The 14,319-nt window shown below is 50.7% G+C and overlaps 1 protein-coding gene across 1 annotated transcript; it reads left to right on the top strand.

The window, feature by feature from the left end:
* The first annotated feature begins 402 nt into the window (after positions 1-402).
* LOC102446799 (olfactory receptor 51G2-like) lies at positions 403-1,356 on the top strand. The gene has a single exon (XM_006113148.2). The coding sequence runs from the start codon at positions 403-405 to the stop codon at positions 1,354-1,356; it is 954 nt and encodes a 317-aa protein (XP_006113210.2).
* Positions 1,357-14,319: the final 12,963 nt, after the last annotated feature.

Consider the following 14,319-nt stretch of genomic DNA (forward strand, 5'->3'; position numbering starts at 1 on the left):
GTAAAGCATTAGCACAGCTGCATCTTTTGGTTGGGATCCCTACAACTGGAGGGAGTAGGGAAATGGGACAGCGGGCTGGGCATAGCAGCCTCCCACAGGTTCCCTACTGGCAAGTCACAGCAGCGCGTTCACGGCTGTTGGCCTCTGCTCCCAGCCGAGCAAGCAGCTTCTGGGTATGTCCCTCTGTGCCGCTACCTTGTCACAATCTGACCTTTTCTGGCAGTGTCTGTCTTCCTTTCAGTGGGGCCCATCGCAGACTGTCTTTGCTGATTTCCCTTTATCTCCTGTGTGTATTCAGACTTGTCTTGAGAGCAGAGAGACGTGTCTTTAAATATCACTTTGTCTATTCTTGTACCTTTCAGGAAAAAAAGGACAAAACTCCTCAGACCTGAACAGCTAGTAATGTCAGCTCTCAATGACACCGCATTGAGCTATGCCGTGTTTCTTCTCAGCAGGATACCTGGGCAAGAAGATGTTTATCTCTGGATCGCAATCCTCTTCTGCTTCATATATGTAATTTCTATAGTAGGAAATTCAGTCATTCTATTCATTATAAAAACAGACCCAAGCCTCCATGAGCCCATGTACATTTTCCTCTCCATGTTGGCTTTTACAGATGTTGGCTTTCTCATAACCACCATGCCGACCATACTGGGCGTGTACTTGTTTAACTCTAGGGAGATCGGCCTCGATGCTTGTTTTGCCCAGCTGTCCTTCATTGCTGCGCTTCAGTGCACGGAATCTGCCGTGCTCTTGTTGATGGCCATTGACCGCTTCATTGCGATCTGCAACCCACTGAGATACGCCTCCATCTTAACTCTGCCGAGAATATCCAAGATGGGGCTGGTGTCTGTGCTAAAATCAGTGGTGCTAGTATTCCCATTCCCCTTTCTTCTGAAGCCGTACCGCTACTGTCGAGCCAATGTCCTCTCCCACTCCTTCTGCCTGAACATGGAGGTCATGAAAATGGCGTGTTCAGACATCACGGTCAACAACATCTATGGCTTGTTCATTAGAATCTCAACGATGGGGCTGGACTTGCTGCTCATTTTCTTCTCTTATGTGATGATCCTCAAAACAGTGCTGAGCATCGCGTCCCGTGTGGAGTGCCTCAGGGCCCTGAGCACCTGCGTCTCCCACCTCTGTGCTGTGCTGCTGTTCTACACACCAGAGTTCAGCTTGTCTCTGATACACAGATTAGCGCATGACACTTCTCCTTTGCTTCGGATTCTTCTGAGCTACGTCTCCCTGCTCGTCCCACCCCTGCTGAATCCGATAGTGTACAGCGTGAAAAGCACACGCCTGCGTGTGAGGATCATCAAAGTGTTTTTGGGGGGCAGAGGGACTCAGGGATAGGGCTGGGTTTGGAGTGGAGGAGGGGTTCAGAACTGAGGCCGGGGTTCAGGATGCAGGCTCCAGCTGGGCACCGCTTACCACAGGTGTCTTCTTGGTGGTGGTGCAGTGTGGCTAAGGAAGGCCAACCCCTGCCCTGGCTCTGCACCACTCCCAAAAGCAACCTGCAAACTCTCTCCATCCCTGGTGGGGTCCAGGGTGGAGGTCTCCCTGACAGCAGCACCCTCTCTTTTACTTCCCGTGCCCTGCACAGCAAGGCAACACCCGGGGATGGCGGACACCTCCAAGGCAGAGGGCAGGAGCAGCACGGCAGTGCTAAGGGACAGGTGAGGTGCCTGCACTCGACAGCCTCCTGGCCAAACCTGTCAGGATCCCTGTCAGAGGCTCCAAGATCTACCAAGATCCCAATTGACTGGCTGGTGACCCCTGCCCTAGAATGTCTCAGGTGACACAGAGCAGTGTTACACGCATTGTAGAGGCCCTGATGAGACCGGCTATGGCAACCTCTGTAAAATTCTGCTCATGAGATTCCGGGAGGAATCCAGGCTGGAACAAGTGCAGAGGATGGTCTCCTAAGATTTCCAGGGCAGTAGAGGGACTGTCTATGAGAAGATGAAAGGAGTGTTATTGGCTTAGTCTAACAAAACACAGGCCAAGCGGGGATAGTATTGGTCTATAAAAACATTGGGAAGGCGGGTCAACACCAAGGAGAGAGCCAAGCACCTATAGCTAAATGTCAGCGTTAGCACAAGAACCAACGGTGAGAAACCAGCCAGGGTTAAACTGCATCTGCAAAGAGAAGGGGGGTATCGAGTATCTGAGAAGGGCGGTTCTGGAATAGCTGCCTAACAAGAGTTGGGCTTGGGGAGCTCAAACAACCCAGCTGGTTTTAAGATGGAGTTGGACAGGTTTAGGCATGAAAATATATGTTGTGGTGACCACCACTGACCCAAGAGGTCCCTTCCATGCCTGTGTCCCTAGGAGTCACATTATCCCAGTCAGCTGCACACTGAGAGCTCACATGGAGTTGTGTATCCACACCGATTCTGCTCTCAGACGCTGCCAATGGATTTGTCCCTCTGCAGATCCAGGAGGAAGCAGGACTCAGTGTTGTCGTCTGGGACAGGAAATGTCTTAATTCGAGCACTTAATTCGAACTAGGTAAACCTCATTCTATGAGGACTAACTCCTAGTTCGAATTAAGTAATTCGATTTAAGGGCTGTGTAGCCACTTAATTCGAACTAGTTGGAGGCTAGCCCTCCCCAGCTTCCCAGCTCGCCCTGGTGCCCACTCTGGGTCAATCCAGGGAAACTCTTCTGCCCACCTCACAGCCCCAGAGCCCAGTCTGGCTACGGTGCTTGTGCCAGGTGCAAGCCTGCCAGCACCCAGCCAGCAGACCCTGCACCTGGCACGGCATGAGCCAGCCACCCACTGCCATCCAGCCCTCCGCCACTTCTGAGGACCAGGCTGGCGGCTCCCAGGAGCCTGCCTGGGGCCTCGAGAGGTGAGCGCCTGCCTGGTCTAGTGCAGAGATCGTGGACCTCATCCAGGTTTGGGGGGAGGCCTCCAACATCCACTATCTCTGCACTAGGCACAGGAAAGTGGCCATTTAGTGCAGGATAGCTGCCAGCCTGGCCACCAAAGGCCACATGCGAACCCAGGAGCAGGTTTGCATGAAAATCAAGGTGGTCCACTGAGACCCCCAGCCCTGAGCTTAGAACTTAAGAACATAAGAATGGCCGTACTGGGTCAGACCAAAGGTCCATCTAGCCCAGTAACCTGTCTGCCGACAGCAGCCAACACCAGCTACACCAGAGGGGATGGACCGAAGACAATGACCAAGCCATTTGTCTCGTGCCATCTATCTCCAGCCTTCCACAAACAGAGGCCAGGGACACCGTAATAGCACTCCATGGACCCAACCTCCATGACTTTATCTAACTTCTCTTTAAACTCTGTTATAGTTCTAGCCTTCACAGCCTCCTTTGGCAAAGAGTTCCACAGGTTGAGTATTTGATTTGTGAAGAAGAACTTTCTTTTATTAGTTTGAAGCCTGCTACCCATTCATTTCATTTGGTCTCCTCTACTCCTTCTATTATGGGAATTAAGAACTTTTCTTTATTCACCCTCTCCACACCACTCCTGATTTTATAGACCTCTATCATATCCCTCCCTCAGTCTCCTCTTTTCTAAGCTGAAAAGTCCCAGTCTTTTTAGCCTCAATTCATATGGGACCTGTTCCAAACCCTTAATCATTTGAGTTGCCCTTTTCTGAACCCTTTCCAAGGCCAAAATATCTCTTTTGAGGTGTGGAGACCACATCTGTACACAGTACTGAAGACATGGCGTACCATAGTTTTATACTTCCCCTCCTCATTCTTCCCCTGGCTTCCCCCTTCCAGCTCCCTCCTCCCAGATTTCTCCCTCCCCTCTCCCACCCTCTCTCTTCCCCTCTCCCACCTCCTTTTCCCAATATCCCCAGAGGTTAATCCCCCCCGCCCAGTTTTGTTAAATAAAGAAAGTTTCTATTTTTGAACACACGTGTCCTTTATTTTTTACATCAGGAAAGGGGTCTAGGGAGGGGTAAGTGGAAAAAGGCGAGGGAGGAATGGGGCAGGAGCCTCCGATGGGGAGGACTGGGGTGGCTCTGCGGGCTCCTCGGGGTGGAAGCTTTCCTGCACGGCCTCCTGGATCCTGACAGTCCCCCGATTGACCTCTCCTCCACTCCAAACCCAGCCCTATCCCTGAGTCCCTCTGCCCCCAAACTCCCTCGCAGAGCCTGCACCCTGAACCCCCTCCTACACCACAACTCCCTGCCCCAGGCACAGCTCAGAGCCCCTCCCACACTCCAAACCCTTTAGCCCAAGACTAGAGCCTGCATCCCCCTTCCCTGAACCCCAACCCTCAGCCCCCAGCCTGATAAAACTGAGTGAAGATGAAGGAGGGAGGGAGGATGGAGTGAGTAGGGTGGGGCCTGACAGAAGGGGCTGGGAGAAGGTGGGGCAAAGGTGTTTGGGACTGAGGTGGATCCTGGATTGCACTTCAGTTCAAAAAGTAATCTCATCCTTAAGAAGTCTAGAGATCACTGTCCTAGGAAACTATTAGACTTGTTCCCAGCTGTGTCACATCACAGCTCACAGTCATCCTGGGAATGAAATGAACACCAGGGTTGTGTTCATCTTGTGTGCTTCCCAAGGTACCCTGAGCTGTATACACACGGATGTAGTGAATAGAAGCAGGGAGACAGTGAGCTGAATTGACGATTGAGTAGAAGACCAAACCTGGGTGATAACGGGCTCTTTAATTAATGAGGGATAATTATTAAAAAAACAATGTCTGCAAACTGAAGTCAAACACATTACATTTGGAAATGAGGCATTGGGGTTTTATCAGTGAGGATGCTAAACCAGTGAAATGAACTCCCAGACTATGTAATAGATTTTCCTTGTACCTCCAAATCAAGAAGAGATACTGTCCTGAAAGAAATGCTTTAGATGAACACAGTTAATGCATTACTTCAGCAAAAGTCATTGGGTTCAGTACAGGGGTAAGTGGCTGAAGTTCTGCAGGAGGTCAGACTAGATAATCCACTATTCCTTTCTGGCCTTAATGTTTATGAATCTGTGAATCATTGTCCCAATGGGATCAGTATCTTGATTGAAACTTCAGCAAGTTGCTACTCCAAATATAGGCAGTCACTCCACAAAGATATAGCCCGATATACTCCCACCAAGAAGAATCAGAATTGTCTCAGGAAAACTGGGATATGTAGTCTCGGTTTGCTCTGCTCATTCTGAACCTGGTTAATTCTTGTTTGGGAGAAATCGCACAATTGGCTCGTGACTGGTGTGGGAAGGTCTATAAGGAAGTGTTAGTAATTCCTTGTCATCATGCATGGCCATTGAATTTATATTAATTTTATTTCACTAATGAAATCAGCAGGAAGCAGGTTTACAGCAAACAAATGGAAGTGTTTCTTCCAACAGCCAACCTATAGCTCCCCTTCCCAGAAGAGGCTGGGAGAATAGGTGCATGAACAGCGATTAGCGAGGATGCACAGGGACGGTGCCCCTAACCTCTGTTTGCCAGATGCTCGGAAAGGGACCCTTGATCATTGAAGATTATGGGGCACCTGCCATGGGTCACTGTTGGCAGACAGGACACTAGACTGGATAGACAGCACAAATGGAGGGGCTGGGGAAGAAAACTGCCCTGAGCCCCTCCCTCTCACACACAGCTCTGCCCTGCCTGGGTGGGTAGGAGTCTGCAGTGTGCAGGGTGCAGGGGCCGAGTGTGCAGAGCCATCAGCGGAGAGAGGGGGCAGGTGGTTGCCCGAATGGCTTTTTTTGGAGTTCCTGCATGAGTCACGTCTCTGACATGAATTCCTCACAAACCCCTGGCTGAGGGCGTAGGGGAAGGGTGGGTGTCGGTGTCTCTCGAATAACTCCTGGCCACAGCTGATGCAGGGTTCATAGAGTCATAGAATCATAGAGCTGGAAGAAACCTCTGGAGGTCATCAAGTCCAGCCCCCTGACCAAGGCAGGACCAACCCGAACTAAATCAACCCAGCCAGGACTTTGTCAAGCCAAGACTTAAACACCTCTAGGGATGGAGACTCCAGCACCTCCCCCAATGGATCACACAGCACCCAGAGTGCTCAGAAAGGGCCAGGACTGCGAGTGCAGAGCAGCTCAACAACTTTTTTTATATCCCCTGGATATTTCACCAGAGATGGGACAGTGACAGGCCAAATGTCCCGGGAAACAAGAGCCACCTCCCGTGTGTTTATTGATTGTATCTACAGGAATTGTGAGCTCAGGGCAGCCACCAATATTGCTCTTTATGTGCAACATTCCCCCTGTCTCCTGGCTCTCCAGAAACACAGTCACCTTGGAAATTCTGCTTCCTGCCTTAGTCTCCATCCTCATCCACACCATTATTCTGTCCTCCTTCCACAGCCTTGCTCCAAGCTTTACACCTCATCCTAAGCTCTGTCAACAGAACAGACATCAGTAGGCCACATTGCTGCACCACTAAGAGATGAAAAAGTAATCGGTGTCCGTGACCGATGGTTGTTTCCCGAGTGCGGAGGATAGATGAGGAACAGATTCTTCACCGGAAGAACACTTTGATGATCCTCGCACGCAGGCGTGTGCTTTTCACACTGTACACTATCGGATTCAGCAGCGGTGGGACGAGCAGGGAGACGTAGCTCAGAAGAATCCGAAGCAAAGGAGAAGTGTCCTTCGCTAATCTGTGTATTAGAGACAAGCTGAACTCTGGTGTGTAGAACAGCAGCACAGCACAGAGGTGGGAGACGCAGGTGCTCAGGGCCCTGAGGCTCTCCACACGGGATGCGATGCTCAGCACTGTTTTGAGGATCATCACATAAGAGAAGAAAATGAGCAGCAAGTCCAGCCCCATCGTTAAGATTCTAATGAATAACCCATAGATGTTGTTGACCGTGATGTCTGTACACGCCAACTTCATGACCTCCAAGTTCAGGCAGAAGGAGTGGGAGAGGACATTGGCTCTACAGTAGCGGTACAGCCTCAGAAGAGAGGGGAATGGAAATACTAGCACCACTGATTTTAGCACAGACACCAGCCCCATCATGGATATTCTCGGCAGAGTTAAGATGGAGGCGTATCTCAGTGGGTTGCAGATCGCAATGAAGCGGTCAATGGCCATCAACAAGAGCACGGCAGATTCCGTGTTTTGAAGCGCAGCAATGAAGTACAGCTGGGCCAAACAAGCATCGAGGCCGATCTCCCTAGAGTTAAACAAGTACACGCCCAGTACGGTCGGCATAGTGGTTATCAGAAAGCCAAGATCTGCAAAAGCCAACATGGAGAGGAAAATGTACATGGGCTCATGGAGGCTTGGGTCTGTTTTTATAATGAATAGAATGACTGAATTTCCTACTATAGAAATTATGTATATGAAGCAGAAGAGGAATGCGATCCAGAGATAAACTTCTTCCTGCCCAGGTATCCTGCTGAGAAGGAACACGGCATAGTTCAATGTGGTGTCATTGACAGCTGACATCATGTGCTGGCCAGGTTTGAGGAATTTTCCTGAAAGGTACAAGAATAGATGAAGTGATATTTAAAGACACGTGTCTCTGCTCTCTATACAAGTCTGAATACACACAGGAGATAAAGGGAAATCAGCCAAAACAGTCTGCGATGGGCCCCACTGACAGGGAGACAGGCACCGCCAGACAAGGTCAGATTGTGATAAGGTAGCAGCAGAGAGGGACATACCCAGAAGCTGCTTGCCCGACTGGCAGCAGAGTCCACCAGCCGTGACCGCGCTGCTGTGATTTACCAGTACGGAACCTGCGGGCGGCTGCTATGCCCAGCCCACTGTCCCATTTCCCTACCCCTTCCAGCCCAACCAAAAGTTGCAGCTGTGCTAATGCTTTAGATGTCAGGGAAGAGCTAAAATGGGAGGCAGAGAAGTGCGGCCAGCAGCAGATTGGCGGGATCTCCCTACTAGGAGACTTCACCTCTCTGGCCCTGTGCTGAAAACGGTAGAGTCCCGGGATATGCCCTGCAGCATGGATCTGGCCCCGAGGCCAAGGGGAGGGACTCCTTAGTTCTAGACCAAAACTCAGTGTTGTTGGTTTCTTTATGATAGCTACATGTTGTTATGGATTTTACGGACAGGTACAATGTGAGCTCTTTCTTATGGACAGTCCATGAATTCACTGACGGTAGGAACCTGGAGAGAAGGGTTTGGGGTCTGAGTGGACAGGCTGTTATTTTAAAGCAGACATATTCGCCCACGTTATGATTTATTCCCGCTGTTCAGATTGTACAATATTTTGTTGGAAGAAGACCGGCTGGTCACGTGTCTCCCCACAGCTCGCAGGCTCCCAAAGGGAAGAACCATAGATGCCGAACCACCTCAGAGCTACAGGGCAACTTCAGTCAAACCACAGTGCGCGGTAACCCAGAGCCCACAAAAGGGTGGGAAGGTTGCAGGATTGCACCTCACCAGAGGGCAGCTAAGAGGCCTAACATCTAGGACTCACAGTTCAGAGACAGGGCTGAGGTGCCAGGAGCCCTTGTCACTCTGAAGGGTCTGTAAAGGGCAGTAATGTTAGAGCCCTCAGGCTAATAGGAAACAGAAACATGCCCTGTTAGACACAGAGCAACGCAGCTCTGAATTCCTGCCCTCACAACTGAGCCAGAGAATACAATTTGTAAAACTGCGTTTCCTGGTTACATTTCCAGGAGGAAATAAACCCAAAGCTATTTAGAAACCTACCCCCGGACAGCATCTCACCTTCTAGAACTGGGACCCACTGAGAAATCCTGACTCTGGGCATTGGGGGGGTGTAACACTCCACGCTATTTTGAATTTCTATGTTACTTAAATACCCCATCATGGATCATGGGTAGTTGTACCAGCGGGCTTCTAAAGCTGTCTTGTGCTGCCTGCCCTTTACTCCCATCACTGCGTCACCCCGACAGCCCAGCTGAGTCCTCTACCACTGCACAGTACAGCTGCCAATGCAAACAGCCTGCAGCCTTTACCGTGCACTTCACATTTTAGGGAAAGTGAAACCTGCCAACGTACCCAAGTCCTGCTAGAAGGGAGCTGCTGGCACTAGAGGTCTTCCTCTATAGCACAAGGCGTCATCAGAGAGGTTGCACTGGCTGCAGGCAGTGTGTGTTCAGATAGGGAGGCAACTGCCTTTATGCAGCATGTTTGTACCTTCCCTTGGGGCCACTTGGTCATCAGGGAACCTCAGCTGCTTGGCTTCATGTGCACCAGATTTAACCCCATCACAGCCAATGGCAGGAGACCAAATCCCAGTGGATTGTGGCGGTTGGGGTGGGGGCGTTGACGCTAAACAACTGGCCTGCAGCACCAGCCCTGCACCAGGCTCCACCACTGAAATCCAGGCTTGTTTGTGTGGTTCCCATGAGTCACATGGCCCCGCGGGGTGGATGGCTGGTGATGATGATGGTGTCAGACCCACGGTCCAGAGAATCCCCAATTTAGATTCATCTCATAGACTCATAGACTTTAAGGTCAGAAGGGATCATTATGATCATCCAGTCTGACCCCCTGCACAGTACAGACCACAGAATCTCACCCACCCCTCCTAGAATAATCTTCTCACCTATATCTCAGATATGGAAGCCTTCAAATACTTGGAAGATCCCAAGATGCAGAGAATCCTCCCGCTAGTGACCCGTGCCCCATGCTACAGAGGAAGGAGAAAAACCTCCAGGAGGTTCCTGGAGGAAAATTCCTTCCCGACCCCAAATATGGCGATCAGCTAAACCCTGAGCATGTGGGCAAGACTCACCAGCCAGACACCCAGAAAGTTCTCTGTAATAACTCCTATCATCCCTCCATTGACCTATTTCCCATCTGAGAGGGTCACAGCAGCCACTGCCCTTAGAATGTGCGGAAGGGGAGTTGTGCAGGGAGCAGGGTGCTGCACACAGAGGGGAAGGCTGGTTGGAGTAGCTGATGGGCCCAGTACCCCAGCTCGATACTGGTCGGGAAATTGTGACCTTTCCATACCCAGAGGGCAGCCCTAGACTCTCAGTGCCACCCTCCTTTCCGTTACAAGGGAGTGGCAGGTGCTAAGTCTCCAGCGTCTCTTTGGGGTCCAAGCAGCTGGGCTGCATGCTGGCCACAGAGCTTTCTGCAGAGAACAATGAAAACTCACCTCAGAAATGGATGAAGGGGAAATATTTGTTTGACTCAGGGTGTTTTATGGAGGGGAATAATCCCTTGGTTTTCCAGCCCAGCTCTGGCTCAATCCATCTCCCTCTGTCATTCATGCCACAGTGCACACCCCTTCCTGGTACCACCAAACCCCTACCAACCTTCCTGATTCAACAGACCCTGGTCCTTTGCTAGGGCAGCACTGACAGCTTTGTGGCACAAGGATCCCCTGGAAATAGCATCCCAGCCATTACTGGAGCAATTGTGGGCCGTAAGCACAGCCATATTGGGTCAACCCAATGGTCCATCTAGCGCAGTGTCCTGTCTTTCAACAGAGACCTGTCTCCTGTCATCTGTTCTCAGCTTTTGGCAGTCAGGCTCAGAGACACACAAAGCATGGGGGCTGATTCCCAGACGGTCTTGGCTAATAGCCATTAATTGATCTATCCTCCAGGAACTCACGTAGATCTTTTGGGGGGCCAGTTGTATTTTTGATCTTCACAACATTTCCATGGGTTGAGTGTTGTTTGATGAAGTGCTTTCTTTGTGTATAGAATAGTGATAGAAATGTAGCCGTGTTAGCCTGGTGTATCTGAAACAAAATACACGACTATGTAGCACTTTAAAGATCTTGTTAGTCTTTAAAGTGCTACATAGTCCTGTATTTTCTTTGTGTGTGTGCGTGTTTGCGCATGCGTGTGTGTGTTAAACTTACTTCCTATTAACAGCCTCTTGTGAGGGGGTAAATAACTCTTCCAGATTTACTTTCTCCATACCGCTCATGATGTTATAGACCTCTATCATCATCACCACTCTTACTTGTGTAAGAACAGGCCTAGTCTTTTTAATCGCACCTTATCTGGAAGCCGTTCCACAATCACCGACATTTCTGGCACATCTCTGCACTTTTTCCATATCAAAGTGTATGTCTACACTAGCCCCCTAGGTCGAACTAGGGGGCTAATGTAGACATACCCCAATATATCTTTTTTGAGATGGGGCACCCAGAACTGCCCACAGCATTCAAGGTGTGGATTTACACACAGGCAAAATAATATTATCTCTCTTGTTAACTATGTTTTTACTGATGATTCTCAACATGGATGAAGGCTAGAGCCATCCCACCCCAACCACTGCTGCCTAAGCCGTACCGTCTCCTCCATGGCTGGAACCCCCAACTCCACACACAACCCTGCTTTGAGGAGCCCGGGGTCTGTCCGAGCCCCAGCAGCTGTATTTTGTCTCCCCTCCTGAGACTTGAAACCTCTCCACAGGAAATGCTAGTCTCTTCCCTAGGAACTTGAGCTTTTTATACGTGCCATTGTAGGTTCCAGGGGAGCTGAGGAGCAGCGTGATATGGGAAGGGATTATAACATAGTTATGGTGCATCTTGCACAACATGCGCCTTGTGAGGTATCTCTGGAAAAGTTACGATTTGAAGACCATGGAGATCCCGTTTGTGTGTGTGTATCTGAATTTACACAAATTGACCAAGTATCCCTATTTCAAATGTAGCTGCACCTGGGAGACACCACTAGGTCAAACACTTCCAGATCAGACAGCTGACTGTGAAGGGTATATTCAGGGTAATGGGCCACGAGGGCAAACAAGAGGCCCCAGGAGAAGTTTGTCCTCCACTAGGTCAGTCTCAGAGAACACTGAGGACAGCCTACAGGTAATGGCTGCTCTAATTCAGCAGGACACGCAACCATGTCTGCCCCCCTCCCAAAGGAGCAAGTGGCTAGGGCCAGGCTCCACAGCCACAGCTGTCTGCTTCTCCCAGGAGGAGCCAGAGGTGGCAGTTGCAGCATGGTCCTTGCCTCCGTGAGTCCCACCCGGCCTTCCAGCCTGCTGCCCTGAGCCCTCTTCCCTGAGCCTCCCATCCCCTGTCCTGACTCAAGCATCCTCCACTACTGGTCCTAAGCCCCACAACTCCTCCTGCCCTGACTCCTGCACCCACCTACGCCACCAGACTCCTGCTCTGAAGGACCTGAGCAATGTTGGGAAAGCTTATAAAACATGGAACAGCACTGGCCCCAGTATAGATCCCTATGGGACACCACCTGTTGCCTCTCTCCCTCCTGAAAACTGGCCTTTTGTTCCTACCCTTCATTCCATATTTTTAACCAGTTATTGATCCAGGAGAAAACCTTCATTCTTAACCCATCGATGGCCTATTCTTCTCAGAAACCTTAGGTGATTAAACATGTCAAAGAATTTCTGAAACTCCAAGTACACTATAACCTTCTGGATCATCCTTTTACAGATTTTTGTTGACCTTCTCAAAGACCTCTAGTAGACTACAGAGCCATGTTTCCCTTTCCAAAACAAAACACGATTATGTATGTAGCTGATAATTCTCCACTGTGTGATCGTTTCAAGCAGTTTGGTCCTAAAACCAGGGTGAATAATCACCAGGATCATCTCTAGAGCTTTTTTTTAAAAGATCAGCATCACATTCACTGTTAGCCGGTCATCCGTTCAGAGGTCATGGTACAGAGGCTATTTAAGTGGTCAGGGGTGTAGCCCCATGCTCTGGATGTCTCTGATCCTGACAGCCAGAAGCTGGGAGCTGATGACAGGGGATGGATCTCTCTTGCCCCCGTTTTGTTCGTTCCATCAAAAGTATCAACACAGTCCACTGTTGGAAGGTAGGACAATAGGCTAGATGGACCATCAGTCTGATCCAATTCCTAAATTGTTTGATGGCTTGACTACTGCAGAGACGCATTTTCCAGGGGATTCCTGTGCCATGGAGCTGTCAGAGCTATCCTATTAGAGACTCCAGGCATGGTGAGGCTGAGGGTGTGGACCTGTAGCATGAATGACAGAGGAAGATGAACCAAGCTAGAGCTGAGCTGGAGAACCAGTGGTTAATTTCCCCATTTCCCTCCATGAAACAAAATTGAGCCAAACTGAAATGTTTCCCCTTCGTCCATTTATGAGGTGAGTTTTCATGGAAAACTGATCGCTGTTCTCTGAAAGCTCTGTTTCCATGACACTGCCCCAATGCAGCTCCCTGGAGGCATTGGAGATTTTTTATCGGTGTTGGGGTGCAAGCTCTGCTGGCCAGTCCAAGATGTGAGCGGGCTGCCCCCTGCCTTGTATTGTCACCCCCGGGAGATGGGTATCTACAAGGTCTTAGTCCCAAAGTGACAGCCTCCCCGGGTGCTCAGCACTGTGCGTCCTGTGCTTGGCCGTGCAGATGGGGGAGAGGGGGGCCCAGGCCCGCCCTCACTCACGGGCCCCAACCCAGGGCCCTAAGAACAGGTATGACTGGACCTGTTCAGCTGGTGGGGGATCTCTTCCGAAACCCTCCGGCTCGCCCCCCGACATCAGCACGCTGGCCCACACTCTGACGTCAGCACGCTGGCTCGTGTCCTTGACCCTACCCCTGCCACCGGGTTGGCCTGTGGCGGCCGTGCAAAGCGCACAGAACCGCTGCGTTCCCCGGGCAGCACCGAGGAGCATGAGTGCGACCGCCGGCTCAGTGCGGGGTGGATTCGCCTCGGAGAGGCAGAGGTGCTCTGCACCGTCACACACCTCACCCCTTAAGTTCTTTGTTATACCCGCCTCCGTCTCAGTCTCCCCAGTTCTTGAAAAAAAGTCCACGTTCTCATGCGCTCTACCAGCTCGATGTCTGACCTCGAACCGATAGGGCTGCATGCCAGATACCACCTCATTATTCGTGTGTTCGAGTCCTTCATGTCCTGAAGCCACCGGAGGGGTGCATGGTTACCACCTTGAAGGGGCTACCTAGGAGGTAATAACGCAACATGTCTATTGTCCATTTTACCGCTAACGCCTCCTTTTCGATCGTCGAATATTTACACTCCCTGGGGAACAGCTTCCGACTAGTATACACGATCGGGTGCTCTTCCCCCTCTTCTTCCTGTGAGAGCACGGCTCCCAGGCCTACCTCGGAATCATCTTTCTGCAAAATGAATGGCTTGTTGAAATTAGCCTGGGCCAGCTCCGGGGCTTGAGTTAGCCGCCGTTTTAGGGCGTTAAAAGCCCCCTCACACTCTCGGCTCCATTGTATTTTCTTAGGGGTCATGTTATGGGTTAGATCGGTGAGGGGGGCGGCTAGTGATGCAAACCCTGGGACAAACCGTCAGTAATAGCTCGCGAGACCCAGGAATTGGCGTACTTGTCGCTTTGTAGCTGGCGTCGGGTAGGCCCGTAAGGCTTCAACCTTGTCTATGATCGGTCGGAGCTGTGTCCCCCCCCCAATGGTGTACCCCAAATAGGACACCTCTTGCTCCCCAAAG

Source organism: Pelodiscus sinensis, chromosome 1, assembly GCF_049634645.1.
Source record: "Pelodiscus sinensis isolate JC-2024 chromosome 1, ASM4963464v1, whole genome shotgun sequence".
Taxonomy (NCBI): Eukaryota; Metazoa; Chordata; order Testudines; family Trionychidae; genus Pelodiscus; species Pelodiscus sinensis.